Source organism: Colias eurytheme, chromosome 9, assembly GCF_061535395.1.
Source record: "Colias eurytheme isolate Ceu_HAF_F1 chromosome 9, ilColEury1 Martin Lab GWU primary, whole genome shotgun sequence".
In the NCBI taxonomy this organism is placed as follows: domain Eukaryota; kingdom Metazoa; phylum Arthropoda; class Insecta; order Lepidoptera; family Pieridae; genus Colias; species Colias eurytheme.
In genome coordinates, this window is record NC_142988.1 from 9,720,625 (window position 1) to 9,736,676 (window position 16,052).

The 16,052-nt window shown below is 32.9% G+C and overlaps 4 protein-coding genes across 4 annotated transcripts; 1 reads left to right on the forward strand and 3 right to left on the reverse strand.

The window, feature by feature from the left end:
* Window positions 1-625: 625 nt before the first annotated feature.
* On the reverse strand, window positions 626-6,793 carry Aldh7A1 (aldehyde dehydrogenase 7 family member A1). Its single transcript, XM_090105228.1, has 8 exons — window positions 5,814-6,793; window positions 4,692-4,908; window positions 3,482-3,699; window positions 3,016-3,231; window positions 2,212-2,391; window positions 1,702-1,884; window positions 1,164-1,370; window positions 626-845 (listed from the first exon to the last, which is right to left on the reverse strand). The coding sequence occupies exons 1-8, from the start codon at window positions 5,985-5,987 to the stop codon at window positions 627-629; spliced, it is 1,614 nt and encodes a 537-aa protein (XP_089961354.1). The 5' UTR covers window positions 5,988-6,793; the 3' UTR covers window position 626.
* A 127-nt stretch (window positions 6,794-6,920) lies between these two features.
* Window positions 6,921-9,278, reverse strand: LOC149906054 (synaptic plasticity regulator PANTS). Its single transcript, XM_090105226.1, has 3 exons — window positions 8,835-9,278; window positions 8,384-8,548; window positions 6,921-7,817 (listed from the first exon to the last, which is right to left on the reverse strand). Exons 1-3 carry the CDS (start codon window positions 8,970-8,972, stop codon window positions 7,587-7,589), a joined length of 534 nt encoding a protein of 177 aa, XP_089961352.1. The 5' UTR covers window positions 8,973-9,278; the 3' UTR covers window positions 6,921-7,586.
* Window positions 9,279-9,520: 242 nt separating this feature from the next.
* On the forward strand, window positions 9,521-11,770 carry LOC149906055 (peroxisomal targeting signal 1 receptor-like). The gene has a single exon (XM_090105275.1). The coding sequence runs from the start codon at window positions 9,721-9,723 to the stop codon at window positions 11,320-11,322; it is 1,602 nt and encodes a 533-aa protein (XP_089961401.1). The 5' UTR covers window positions 9,521-9,720; the 3' UTR covers window positions 11,323-11,770.
* On the reverse strand, window positions 11,770-14,186 carry LOC149906056 (putative tRNA (uracil-O(2)-)-methyltransferase). The gene is made up of 4 exons (XM_090105273.1): window positions 13,633-14,186; window positions 13,372-13,556; window positions 12,760-12,993; window positions 11,770-12,685 (listed from the first exon to the last, which is right to left on the reverse strand). The coding sequence occupies exons 1-4, from the start codon at window positions 14,099-14,101 to the stop codon at window positions 11,840-11,842; spliced, it is 1,734 nt and encodes a 577-aa protein (XP_089961399.1). The 5' UTR covers window positions 14,102-14,186; the 3' UTR covers window positions 11,770-11,839.
* Between the last annotated feature and the right edge of the window lie 1,866 nt (window positions 14,187-16,052).

Genomic DNA, 16,052 nt, shown 5'->3' on the forward strand with positions numbered 1-16,052 from the left:
CATATTGTAGTTTTCTTTTAATTTAGAGTAGAATTGAGTAATAATTGTGAGTTGCTAAATATTCATATTACAATTTTTTTCTTGGACTATTATTTTTCCAATATTTATAAAGAATTATTTACATACACAACGAATTCACGGTTTGTTTATGATAACATAGTTACCTAATCATAGAAAATTAAATAAATTACATAATAATTAACAGGTATACTTACAAAAAAAAAAAATTGAATTTGGATTTTGGCAACCTAGTATTCATTTAAAAACATGGTTTTATTAAATATGTATTCTGTAAATATGTGGTAATACGATAAATTGTCTTTTTGCATCTGAAATTATTGCTTCTCATTTGAGAAGTATGGTATTCAGATGATGCTCAGGAAACTTTTCGAATGTATTCACGTAGTTAAATTATGTGAAATACATATTTATTTAAAGAATATATATTTTTTATATTATAAATACAGTTATTTCTTATATTGATCAATCACTCTTATCTTAACACCAACACTCATCCCCTTTCATCCTAAGCTTTCTCAAACGTCACTTATCCCCTACTCATCGCCAAACTTGATATTCTGCGCCAATTTAATAGCGCCAGAAGAATTAATGTTGACAGTGGAGCCCTACTCATCGCCAAACTTGATATTCTGCGCCAATTTAATAGCACCAGAATAATTAATAGTAACAGTGGATCGTCTCATATAGCTCTTCCACGAGTCGGCGCCGCACTCGCGGCCGCCGCCCGTGGCCTTGTTGCCGCCGAACGCGCCGCCCACTTCCGCGCCGTTGGTCGGAATGTTCACGTTTACTATACCGCAGTCGGAACCGAGCGGACCTATCCACTGTGGGATCGAAGAAAACATAGTATAGAAATGTTGATTTTTTTGTTGCCATCGTTAATTATTTGTCAGTTTTTATATAAATTGGTCTTTATTAATAGAAAAGCAACAAATTTTTATGGGATTTTAAAATTTTCACTGCGACTGTAAAATTACATTGCATGTGTTAAAACACTGCAATCAAAATAACATTTTTGTTAAATTTATATTACAATATAACTGATATATTTACGCTTTTTTTAAGTTTTATTAAAATTTTGAATGTTTTTATGGCCTGCGGATACAGTTTAAATAAAATAGTTACATGAGCATATAACATACCTTGAACACATCAGCCAAGTTTTCAGTGAATAAGCTAGACGACAATCCCTGTTCCACTTCATTGTTATACTTAATACCAGTATCTAAGTCAGGAATCTCAATACAATACACGATAGGAGCAAAACATTCAGATTTGACGAGCGGTGAGTCGTGGGGCAGACCCGTGATTATGGTCGGCTCTACGAAGAAACCTTCGCGTTTGATCACCTAGAAATCACAAAAATAAGGGTTTTAAATTTTATTATAAATTGATATGCTGGTAATTAATGTGATATTAATGTATTTTATAAGAAAAAATCTCGAAGCTCTTTTTTAACGAATGCTAAATTTTTCATGTCAGACATCCCAAGTCAGCAAAATCCCAATTTAGTTAACAGGCTTCGGTAACAATTCATTAAATAAAATGTGTGAAATGATTTATAGCTCTGTGCCTCATGTACCAACCAACTGGTATTTTCTACAAAATTAGAGCTAAAAGTTATACTTACGAAGATTTTTTTACAGGCAAGTATTTTGAAAAAAAAAGTAGTTTTCGTACCTTTCCTCCAAACTCCACAGTACCGCCCTGTTTCTTAGCTTCCTCCACAGTCTTCAAGTAGGCGTCAACAGCGGCGGACGTGTGCAGCGGACCGATCAATGTCTCGCTCTCTAGCGGGTCGCCGATTCTGCTCACTACGCTTGCAAATGCATTTTTCAGCTTGGATACCACTTCACCGTATACCTGTTGAAGCATAATTAATTTTTATAATAACCAAAACTAAAAAAAAGTATATGAGTACAGCTAGATAATGAATAAATAAAATAAAAATTATTTACTAAAACATTTAATTCTAATTAATTACTTAATTATTACCAATATCTTTCACACACAAAGATTTCTGTACAAATAAGCTAAGAACAACTGAAATTAAGGCCACCAACCAATTCATAACCTTGTCAAGCGTTGCTTAACCTGCTTTTTTTGAAGTCAGATGAAATGGACCAATAATTTAAGACAATCTTAAGACATTTTATGCATAAATGTCTCCAAAAAAATACCAATACGCACTTTTTTATGTATCAACAGTCGTCTCGTAGTAGTGCACCTCTGTCCCGCAGTTCCCGCGCACGCGAATAACGCCGCGTTCAACAACAACTGCAGATTTGCGTCCGAGTTGACAACGATCGCGTTGTTCCCGCCCAACTCGAGGAGGTGCCGACCGAAACGCTTCTGCACTTCTACGCCCACCTGAATTATAATAATATGGCTTGGATATTATCTTATGTTAGTTTTATTGATAGAGTAAAAGGAGTAATTTATTGGAAAAATCTTATACACTTGACACTTCTCACTTTTTCATAATCTCACATTATTTTTACACGCTTTATATTAGCTTCACCTGTATGTTTGTTTGTTTGTAACCGACTTCTTTGGGCGCGATTTTGACCCACTTTAAACGGCCAGATTTCGTTCAAACTTTGTAGATTTATTGAGGACCGATGACAATACACTAATTTGATAAAATTTTCTATTTTTTAATTCGGTTTTCTATAAAAAGCGTGTTTTTTAGTTTTTTTAAACTATTATTATTATGTAGGTATGGTAACACAATAAAGAACATTATGACATCAGAATCTTTCTTGAATTCTTAGAGGCAGGAGGCATCTGCAACGTGAAGTGCTTTCACGCGATAAAAGTACTACTTAAAATTTTTCGAATATTAACTGCTTGATAAGAATTTCATAAATTAGTTAGCTACATTAAATTCGAAAGCGACAAAGTTCATTTACTATTACTTTTTGGATCAAATTGATATATTTGACTCTACCGAAATATCTTTTCCCATGAACAAACATAAAATTATAAACCTACCTGTTGTCCAACAGCAGTACTGCCAGTGAAGGAAACCAGTTTCATCCTAGGGTCTTGCACCAGCTGTTGTCCAATGTCCTTCCCGCCCACACACAGAGAAGCCACGGCTCCAGGGATGTTGTTCTTGACCAGAACACTCTCTACGATTTTAGTGACGGCCACCGCAGTCAGGGGCGTGGTGTCTGATGGCTTCCATACGCTTACGTCTCCACAGACCTATAAGATTAGGGCATTTTAATACGTGTTCTTCTGGTTCTACTTTAATAGTTTTGAAATTGGATTCAATCCTAATTATATTGAAAGCAAAAGAACAATTAGTTAGGATTGTGATTTTTTTTTAAGAATATAAAAAAAATCAAATTCTTATAGCATTTGAATGCTCTAAAACTATACTATGTCAAGAAATTCAAATGCATATAAGCATTACTGAACACAGAAAAATTTAGTCAAAGCAAGCTAAAATTACCATGGCAATAGCGCTATTCCATCCAAACACAGCCACGGGGAAGTTAAACGCCGTGATGATACCGATAGCGCCCAGCGGGTTCCACTTCTCGATGAGCACGTGTCCGGGACGCTCGGACGGGAAGATCGTTCCCGGGAGTGTCCGGGACAGGCCTAGCGCGAGGTCACACACGTGAATGTATTCTACCACCTCGCCGATCGCTTCGGGGAGGATTTTACCTGGAAAATTGTGTGAAATTAGCTATATTTGTGTGAGAAGTTATTAATGAACATTGTGTAATTTTAAAATTAGAAGTTAAATAAAAATATAATTTGAATTTTTTTTTGTAGACGAAGAATGTGTAATTTTTAACGTTATTTTAAATGAATCTGAATGGATGAATTCAAAACGATCGAAAAAAATGTTTTTTCGTTAAAATTTAAATGTTTATTTATCAATATTAATTTAGAATATATGCTATGTAATTAGCATATTCTAAATTGATAACAAGGAGTAATATTATGTGTGCAAATAAACTGTATGCAATGTTAAATATAGTTTCTAAAGTGCAATGCCTTCTTACGTAGCTACATGCTCAGAGAGAATGATTTGCTCGTCGCTCCATTATTTATTTACTGATAAATACAGAGTTTAGTTATGAAGTTTATATGTACATTTCAATTTACAAACAGTTAACATCATAAACTAATGGTATATTTAGAATATACAAATACGACCGTAAACATAATGTAATGTTACAAATATAATGTTATGAATTATGATGTCTTATCAATAAACTTAGTTCTATAATAATTAATATCTATGTCATTTTGTTATAACGATGTGTACATGCATTCAGCAAAGTGTATGTTTACATTGGTCTTTTGACTGACTAGTGTTATCTGTTTTAATTCATATTGTCTGTACATTTGAGGACTAAAAATAAATCCATAAAAATCCAATTAAATTTTCACTAAGATGTTATTTTCTAGATAAATATAAATCCAATTAAATTTTCACTAAGATGTTCTTTTCTAAGCCCTTAAACATGGCAATACGAAAGCCAGGTAACTGCCCTACTCGTGTAGGCGTTGTAGTCGTAGTCGTATACGATAATATTATCTTAGATACGGCAGCTGATGTGGCCCTTCTTAATTAAATACATGTTGCAGGATTGGAAGCCCTAGGCACTACGTGCATCCTACCCCACCCTACTTAAACACAAACCCACCCATTTCCAGCGCCACCAGCTGTCCCAGCGGCTGCAGCTTCTCCCGCAGCGCGTCCCCGATCTGTCGCACGATCTCGCCGCGCGCGGGCGCCGGCAGCTCCGCCCACTCGCGCCATGCTGCCTCTGCAGATTGCGCACATGACTCGTAGTCTGATGATGTCGCGCTTTGTACTTCTGCTATTACCTTGCCGTTGGCTGGACTGAATGATTGGATCACCTGGGATTTATAAATATTTATATCGAGATTCGAAGATATCAGCCTGGGTCTCTGTATAAAGGGATTCGAAAGAAGCTTCTTGTATTCGTAGAATAAAGGAGGTCTAAAATTAAAGGAGTTTAAAAGCTTAATGATTTTTATTTAACTACGCACCACCTGGCACCTACTCGAAGCAGAAGTTCTCAGCAAATTCTAAAACGCCACTACTACTAATATGTAACACATATATACTTAAGACCAGCAAATTAAAAAAAAAAAATTAAACAATTTTTTTTTTGTAAATAACTATAGGTTTTCATAAGAATAAAATAATGTTGAATAAATACCGATAGTACTGTTACAGAATATAGAAATAGCTATCTATTATGTACTTTTTTTACTGTTCGGTATTTTTTTACTTTATTGTAAAGATATCTCCAGCTCTACAAATCTATTATTAATGCCTTACAGGGGAGATATTTAACCGATAAGATAGTGGGATTAAAAAAATAATAATTTCATCAACATAGCTCTTGTTAGTTTAGACTTTAGAATTCAAAATCTTAGCCATAGTTACTACTGATAATGGATTGATAATTATAATTTATTATCTGATAATATTAAGAATTATTTAATCAATTGTCCCAATTTATTTTCACGACCAAGGTCAGTATGTATAATAACGAAATTATACATGGTAAAAATCTCAGAATAACATGGTTTGGGAATATCTAAAACAAACAAGTTTTAATCATATGTTTATCACTTAAATTAATAAATTATCAAAAGAGATTATAAAATATACCAACTCATTAATTATAAGAAAACATGTGTATTTTTGGTTCATACCCAAAATATGCCTGAATGTGTAGGTATCGATAATTTTAGTGAAGAATGCATTTACACGAAAAAAAATTAATGTTTACCTGTCCATTAGCTTTCCACTTTCCATTATACACGCCGACATTTGTTTTCTCCAGTCCCAAGTCCTTTAAAAAGGAGTATTTGGGGTCCTCGATGAGGTAAGATGCGTTTCTGGCCATTGGCACTCGTAGATGCAATCGCACAGTAGGTAAAGTACGGGAGAGGATTCGATTCATCGGAGAAATTCACTCGACTGTAGCTTGTAGCTGTAATTACACGAGCAAAGCGGCCGAACAAACAGATAAAACTATCTTATTTGTAAGCAATTACACCCGTTGTGTGCGCCTTATCACGTCGATAGCGATAACTTCGTTGCTGGGTCAGAAAAAATATTTCCAATCAATGATTGAATTAATAATTCAATAATAATGCACATATTGAAATATGTACCATATTTTAGTTTTTACTCACATGAGGATATGTGAGATGATTATATTTGTATTAGGTACTTATATGTGTTTACTGTGTATGATATTTGTATGTGTTATCACTACATAGTATTTTAAAACAAAGTCGCTTTCTCTGTCCAGATGTATGCTTAAATCTTTAAAACTACGCAACGGATTTTGATGCGGTTTTTTTTAATAGATAGAGTGATTCAAGAAAAAAATTGTCGTTGTTTTCCTGAACGCAAAATTCTAGCTTCGTAAAATGTAAGCATGGAGTGTATGAAAAAAATAATTTCACAAAACAAAACTTAGTCTCTACTACAAATCATCATTTCACATTTAAAATATTTCTCCTCAATAATTAAATAAATATTCAGGACAATTTTCAAACTCCACCCAGGGTGATGTTTTGGTGCATTGTAATTTCGACTTTGATTCATCCATATAAGGTTGAATTTATTATGACAAGCAAGCTAAAATTTTAAATAAACTGTAAATTTTATTATTAGAACTTAAAATTTGTAATAGTAATAAGCTTGATTTCAGTTTCTGTGTTTTAGGAGCTGGGGTGGTTTCAGTTTTGACTGGTTTCCCCACCTCCTCTTCTCTTTCGAGCTAAATAGGCGCCTATTGTGTGCGGACATTTTTATTATTCTAGTTGTTATAAATGATATAATACTTTGCTATAAAAATAATATTTATAAATAAATAAAACTCAAAAGAACTAATAAATTATATTATAATTAGCTTATAATACATTGTACCTAGGCATTCACACATAACATGACTACAAAAATTACACAAACATTGTGTAACTTTTAAAACTATACATATTAAGATTTGTTATTACTCTATACCTTGATATCACATTACAGAGGTATAACAAGAGAACTGGCAGTTTGATTTCTTATAGCAGAACATTTATAAAAATTAGTATTTTAATTGGTTTTTAACGTGATAACGTTTTTAAAATCGTTTTAGTCGGGTGACATGTTCAGAAACTTGTGTCACACCAAAACCTCACGAGCGCGATCGCAGGTATAACGAGAGAGAGATGGACCGATCTCCCGTCTCATCTCGAGCGCTGCCACTGCATTATGTTATCACATAAACATCTCGATCGTAAACCTACTTTACAAACAACCAATTTTTTATAGATGTTTAGAACTTTACCTGCAAGTCCATAGACAAATATTTTCTATATTTACCAAATAGAAGAGAAACAATTTCAGCATTGCAGCACCCACCTCCAAAGATTACAATAAACAACAGTTTACTGAATAATAGTTAAAAACAAAGAGAAACAAATATAACTTACGAGAAGGAGGTTCCTACAAAAATGTTATAGTTCATAATTATTGTTTTAAATGATCTCTTCTATTTGGCTTACATAATTGTGCAGGAACTTTCTTTCTCTTCAGGTTGATTGTCTGTCCCTTCTCTTATTTCATGTGCTCTCTTTGCTAGGTATGTGTTTTCGTCTCTCTTAGCCATCCACTCAGGTAGAGGAGCTGACCAGTCTTCGGGCGGCGCATCTCGTTTTTTCCAAATATCATTTCTATAATGGGCTCGTAATCTTGACATTCTTCTGTCCTTTTCACTTTTTATTAACGCTGACTGGAATGGTTAAATCATTATCAACATTAATAAAACTAAGAAATACCTAGTAAGGGTAGAAATACTACACAGACATAAGAAATATTTTTGACCTTGAATAGGGATGACAAAAAAAAATTTTATGTCATTAAATTTAAAACATTGTATACAAATATACATACAAACTTAATAAAGAATTTTAAATATATTTTATTAATAATATTATTTATCCAAACACTGGTAATACTATATGGACTTACAGTGAATTTGGTGTCACAGGTAGGCAGGTGCTTGTGATTTAGTAAATTTTTAATTAACAAAAAATTTATTCTTATCTTTGTGAGTGAGTTGACATTTACAAATATCTCATATTTTGTGTTTGTATAATAGTACAGTACGATACAAACTTAATGGCAGCTCGGCATGGCATTGTATGATCCAATGCGTAGAAAACTAGAAAGTTTTAGGTATTAGCAGGACGTTAAGAGACCTGCACTCGCACCTGCACCTAACTTCCAAACCGCCATTAAGTTTGAAATGAACTGTAACATAAAACATATGATAAAAATACAATGAAATAAACTTACTGCTGCTTTCTTATCCTCATTCTCTACCCATTTACAACAATTATCGTAATCTCTTTTCCACTGGTTACAGTCTAGTGTTTCACCATATATAAAGTACTGGTGAAATCGTGCTCGGAAGCTTGTACATTCATCATACTCGTCACTGTATACTTCACAATCTCTAATCTGTAATTATAATCATATATTTATATCATCTATATGCATTCTTCAAGCTACATGGTCTTGTAAATCATTAAAATTATAGCAATATCAATATTAAATATTAAAATACTGTTGACAATATTTCAATTATAGTGTAGGTTTTCATTGAGAGTAAAGCGATAGATGATAGAAAATAGATAAGTATGAGCTGTATGAGCTAGTATAGTTAATCCTCAATGAATTTCCTCATTCCTCTTTAATTCGAAAATGTATTTATTTGTTCAGGACTTAATATTGTAATTGTACTTACAAGGTATTTCTCTTCTATATTTTCTTCGCTATCATTCTCAGCATCAGCTTCTGAAGGACTCGTTTCATCTTTCATGACTTTGTTTCCTTCCTCTGATACATTTTTAGTCTCTGAACCATCATTCACTTGAGCCATCATATTTAAAAATTTTCTTTCAGTAATTTTTCATTCAGAAATTTCAATTTAAAGGTGATAACTGATAAGTATATATTTTGTTACATAACCTCTATATGGTTACTTACAATATTTTGTTCTGTATTTGTTAATCCTCTCGCACGGCAAAATTTTATAAATAATTTTTTTATCCTTAACTTTGTTTTTTTTTTTTTATTTTTATCATTAATTTCTTGTGAATAAAAGTCTTTGTTCATCAAGCAAAACACAAAATTAATTTCAAATTTCCGCAAATTTCACACTTAAATTTGACATTGACAGCATGGTCACAGGGTATAAAATAGAAATAGGTAATAAAAAAAAATCTTGTTGAACATTTTAATGTAATACCTACAAACATCCTACAGGTGACTAACCCATTATAGCAGAATTCTAAATTTTTACATAATTTTTGTGACTAAATGTTAATTCTAAAATTTATAGTGTTTATATCAAATTGCAAATTTAATCTTCTGGATGATAGCGATATCGTTCTGAAACACAGACATCTAGTAGGAATTGACATTTGACGAGTGACAACATCATAAATGTCATTCTATCGAGATCAATAAAACGAAATGTTTATCAAAAACTACATTAATTATTATTTTCCCCATTTGATAGTGTTCGTTTTACTCATTGAACGTGACCTCATAAATTGTGCGTAGTGTTATTTGTGACAAAGCACATTGTATTGAAGTAATAATTATTGTGGAATCATAACAAATTAAAAATGTCTTTAAATAAGCTCGTTGGGGGTGACTGTGGTGGAAATAATTCGCTCGTCCAACTATCAAATATTGTAAGCCGAGATGCACCTCAATCACTATCACAAGCGGATAGATTTGTAAATGAATTCGTCGCTCAAAACTCACAGATGCCACAAACATTCAATATGAACGCCCTACTTAGAAATATCCCTGAAGTTGAACAAATTCACAAAGGTTCTCGAATGCAATCAGGAAATCAAATGTCGAATGTAAGGTCCAATGCACAATCTGCATGGTTACCAGGTTCATCCTCTATAATAACAGGTCCTACTATGATAAGACAATTTCATGTGGCGCAACTTCCCATGCACATGCCCCAGACATCTTCTAATGTACAAATACAGTATATAAATGAATCAGAAATTGAAGCTACTGCTGATCCTGATGTTCGTGCTAAGGCTCAAGAATATGTTGATAGTGTTAAGGAAGATGATGAGCAGGCATATAATCAATTTATGTCCTTTATGAAAAGAATAAGTGCAGGTGAGCTCAACTTAGGAGATACATCTGAAAGTGAACAGAGGAACATGAGTCGGGATGCCATTGTTGATGAAATGGCCCAAAAATACAAAGATGAGTGGTCAAAACTTAGTGATGTGAATGATTACTGGAACACTGAGAGTGCTAATGGTATTGCTGAAGAATATGCCTTTACTGAAGGGAATGTGATGTTAGAAAATAAAAGTGCTTTAGAATTAGGTAAGGAAAGATTAAAAATGGGTGATGTACCTGGAGCAGTGTTATGCTTTGAAGCTGCTGCTCAGCAACAGCCAGATTCTGCTGAAGCATGGTTTTTACTTGGAACAACTCAGGCTGAAAATGAACAAGACCCACTTGCTATAACTGCTTTGAAGAAATCTCTTGCAATTGATCCACGACAATTGGAAGCATACATTACATTAGCTGCAGCTTACACTAATGAAAATATGCCCAAATTCGCATATTTAGCATTAGCTAATTGGCTAAAAGGTAGTCCTAAATATAGTGACTTGTATCCTCAAGATATGAATCCTGAGGAAATGAATTTAAAGCAATTGGAGGCATATGTGATGTCATTATACTTAAAGGCAGCACAATTAAATCCTTCACAAATTGACCCTGATATTCAAAATGCTCTGGGAGTAATCTTTAATGCAAACCAGGAGTATGATAAAGCTGTTGATTGTTTCAAAACAGCCCTAATGGTTGCTCCTGAAAATGCAAAACTGTGGAATAGACTTGGAGCAACTTTAGCTAATAGTGAAAGATCAGAAGAAGCTGTGGATGCTTACCAGCAAGCCTTAAACTTAGAACCAGGATTCATCAGAGCAAGATACAATGTAGGAATCACATGCATGAACTTAAAAGCACACAAGGAAGCAGCTGAACATTTTTTGGTTGCACTTAATCAGCAATATAAGGCAAAAGACATGTATCCTGATACTTCCTCAGTGGACACTAGTTCCTCAACCATATGGACCACCCTGAGGATGGTTTGTTCATACATGGGTGAGCATGACGCTGCAAAATTAGTTGATGAGAGGAATTTGACTGAACTAAATAAGTTTTTCAATGTGGATGCATAAGGTAATTTGGTAATATGATATGAATACCTTGTTGTCTAAATTATGGCAGACTTATCACACTGATGTAATAATTTCATATCTTATATTATGTATAAATTAATGATTAAATTAAACTTGTTATTCATTAATATGAAATTCTGTGTAGGGAAGATAATATTATTTTAGATTTTATATGGTTATGTTTATCAGGTGACTATTAAAACTTAATCATTATATATTGACATTTGGTGATTGTCTTTATCAATGAGGGACTTGGTGTAATAACATTTGTTATCAAATAATTATGTAAGTTTCATTTAATAAGGATGCATTTGAAATCCAATAATGTAAAGGAAATGTGTGTATGATTTATACTTAAACTCAAAATTGTTTAAGTACATAACATTTATTAATTATTATAAATATAGTTTCTTATTGGTTATATATTTTGTATATAAATGGTGATAATGTATGAGAATTCTTTGTTAAAAGTCTGGGTTAATAAATCAATTATTTGAATATTTTATTTTATTTATTATTATGTTAAAACATGTAAAAAACTGCAAACTTTGGCATCTAACGGGCATCCTTGTGGGTGATTATCAAAAAACCAGCACCTCTTTACCTGCATCTTGATATTTTTATCCTTATTTTTCTTTTTCATAGATTTGTTTACTTCATCAATTGTTTTTGGATATCTAAACTGAACTTTACCATTTATAATTTGAAATATATGATGATTATTTCTTAACAGAGTCTGTAGACCACCACATTCTGATTTGAGCATTTTTAACATATCATCTGGTATAAGTTTTACAATATCAGATATTTCTATTTGTTTCCCTGTGCTCCAACTTGAATTGAATTCATAATCTTTCAACATATGGCTGGTTACATATTTTATTATAGAGTCAATTACAGTTTTATCAATCTGAGTACAATTTCTTACTCTTTCCACCTTTTCCCTTGGTTTAAACTCTTTTGCTTCTTCACTATTTCTTAATGCTACATCAAGATATTTCTGTATATAGTCACAGTGGGCTCTATATTCAGTTTCTGCATATATTCTTTGTTGACCAATAAGACTTATTCTTTTGGTACTAGGAATTTTAAGTCTATCAAATTGTGTTTGAAATCCAAAATCATCACAGAGGGATTTAATGTACTCTAAATATTCAGTATATTGACTTTTAGAAGAATCATGTCTTTTATATTTAGTTCCATCAAAGTTGAAAGCGCAGCAGGGGAGCAGGAAGAATCTACACTTATATGAACTGCAAGCTGCAATCACTGGTATCCATGGTGTAAGTTCATCTGAGTGATTGCCAATTATCCATGTGGCTTCTGGAAAACTATATATATCTGATGGTGTGATGGTTTTTTCCTGAAACAAAAAAAAATCCAATAAACTGATTCTAATGTGTAATGCAAAGAATTGTGATAGAGTATGGAACACACTTCTAGTTTTATATTTTTTGGGTACATATCCCAAATTTTTCTTTTACGGACATCAACACCAGTACCACTATGACCTTCCATTGTAAGTATGTAGACCAATAATCCATTTCCACAGCCAACATCAACAAAATATTGTTTTTCTTCAGTATCACACTCCCATAACAGTAAGAGGTATGTTGCTATTGCAATGTCTTCATATACAAATTTAGCAGGATCTGTACATTCGGGCCATATCTTAAAATAAATTTGATAATAATTTTCTTTACCTTGCTTTATAAAGACAAACAATTCAGACATACCTAACTTAATAAACTTGTTAAAAAGACTTTAAAAATAAATAAAATATAGAATCTAGGTATATCCGTGACTAAAAAAATTCCTTTTAAAAAATGTAGAAACATTTTTCACCTTTTTTATATTAGTAATTCCACTTGGTATTAGTTTAATACATTATTTGTTTAAATACTTGTGTTCAATTTAGTTCCAAGCCTATACAATAACAAAAATTTGATTGAAATCAGTTATGGGGAAGTTAAAAAAATAACATGGAAATACAAAAGTAGGAAAAATGAAAACTATTTATTTTTAAATTAAGAAATTGTGCTTTCTCACCTTTACTAATTCCTTCCCATATTTGATTTTCAAGTCATTATATTTAACATAATATTTTTCTGTATCTATTAAGCTCAATGATTCAGTCCATATGCTTTTTGATTTATCATTGTCAGTTTCTTCTGCCCATTTTACAATTTGTTGTAATACTACATCTTTCAACCATAATGTAGATTTTGAATTACCTAAAAACAGTATGATTTATTTTATATATTATGGTATTGTATTTAAACAAATATAAATAATAAATTTAAATCTCACCAGAATAAGTTTTCAATACTAATTTCTTATTCTTGAGCGTAAAACTATATGGAAAGTTAGGGCATATGTTTTGTTCAGCTTCTTTGCATGTAACATCGTAAAAATGTATATTAGCATTGTCTTCATCAAGGACAACTAACTGATATGCATGGTTATCTTCATAACATTTAGGGAACAGTTCTATTATAATTAATTCTAATTCAGAGTTAGGGCTTTGGTCTGACGAATTGTTGCATTCAATAGAATGTAGTTCGTTAAAAAAGTTCACAACATTACAACTATCATCAAGTTTCAAATTTTGCAAAGCCGTATGCAAAGAATCTTGTTTAAATATACAATTTTTTGTTTCTAATATCTTACTTCCCCATACTCTTTTATTTACTACATGGGGTTTCTTGAATAAAATTTGGACCGATGCCCAAAAAGATACTTTTGATAAATCTATGTCTAATTCAATTTCTTGAATCATACTAATATAGTCAATAAACTTATTAGAATAATTTATTAGGAAAAACTTAAACTTAAAAATTTAAAAACTTCTTGTTTATTTTATATCCACACAAAATCCACTCATACGTTCGTCACGAACACTGTCAATGTCACTGTCATAATGTCATTTGGCAATACGTCAAATTACAGCTGATATTTGATAAATCATAAATGCATAATGTGCGCTATCTCTGTAGATCTGTACATATGCGCTGAAGAAAAACCTGTGTCCTGTACAAAATACAAATTAGAAACTTGTGCTAACACAAGTTCTCTTTTATTACAACCACTTCCATTTTATTGATAAGATTATTTTAATTGGAATGATTCAGAAACATATTAAATATGTTTAAATATTAACCATTTACCACACGTTTGAAACAGGCTTTTCAACTCGTCTAAGGGCGTATTCAGAATGAAAGCTTGAATTTTATGAGCGCTTACCGGCGCTTAAAATTTGTATTGGCCTGCTTCAACCTGCTTCCTTTGTGTAGAACCACGTAGAACGAACGCTTATAAGTTTCCAGCCAATTTCCAGCTCACTTTCTGAATACGGCCTTACATAATACCAAGAAGCTTATATCTAAGAGCTAGCGCGCACGAGCAACTTTGTCTCCGCAACTATTTTGTCTTCGCAACTATTTTGTCTCTCCACCCATGGGCTAGTATGAAAGTGCGCGCACGTAGCGACGCAACTCCCCATACAAATTGATGGGAGAGCCAAAATAGTTGCGGAGACAAAGTTGCTCGTGCGCGCTAGCTCATACACTGGAGATTTCAGTATGAACATTAACTTGTATCAAGAAAATATGACCTTGAATGACGCCTGTATGTTTTTTTTATCTCTTTCACACTTAACTAACTACTTAGGTGTGAAAGGGATAAAAAAACATACAGGCGTCATTCAAGGTCATATTTTTTTGTTACAAGTTAGAGCTAGCGCGCACGAGCAACTTTGTCTCCGCAACTATTTTGTCTCTCCCATCTATGGGCTAGTATGAAAGTGCGCGCACGTAGCGACGCAACTCCCCATACAATAGGCATGACGACAGTATCCATAAATGATAGTATTAGAGCTAGCGCGCACGAGCAACTTTGTCTCCGCAACTATTTTGTCTTCGCAACTATTTTGTCTCTCCACCCATGGGCTAGTATGAAAGTGCGCGCACGTAGCGAAGCAACTCCCCATACAATTGATGGGAGAGACAAAATAGTTGCGGAGACAAAGTTGCTCGTGCGCGCTAGCTCTTAGTGTTTTTAAGGGAAAATGTATATTAGATAAATTACATATAGTGACTTAGAAATCTTAAAAAACATTAAGATTAATGAGATTATCAATAAAATAAAACATTGAACTCAACGAGTGTCAGCTAAACTCCCTTGAACGCCTACAAAACCTCTGCATCAGATTCATATACGGTTTACGTAAGTATGATCATGTATCCGAATTTCGAGCTAGGCTCAAGTGGCTACCAATTCGTCTTCGCCGGAATACTCATATCCTTCACTTCCTATACTCTATTCTGTTTGATCCCAAAACCCCTCCTTATCTTAAGCAAAATTTTTCATACCTTTCCTCTAACCACACTCTCTCCTTACGATCCTCAAACAATCTCGCGCTATCATTTCCACCCCATCATTCCAAATTCTTCCATTCCTCTTTCACCATTTCCGCCATTTCCCTCTGGAATGCCCTACCAGATTCGGTAAGAAGAGCTCCAAGCCTACCAATTTTTAAAGCCAGTCTCAAAAAACATTACAGTTCCATGCGACAGGAAAATTAAGAACTCTCACTAATCAAGCAAGCAAAGCAAAGTTTTTCTATCTTCTCAATTTAATTTGGTTTTGGTCAGTATATAACATTATATAATGTGTAAGTATATGTGTATATATTATATGTATTGTATATATATTGTATATTTATAATTTAT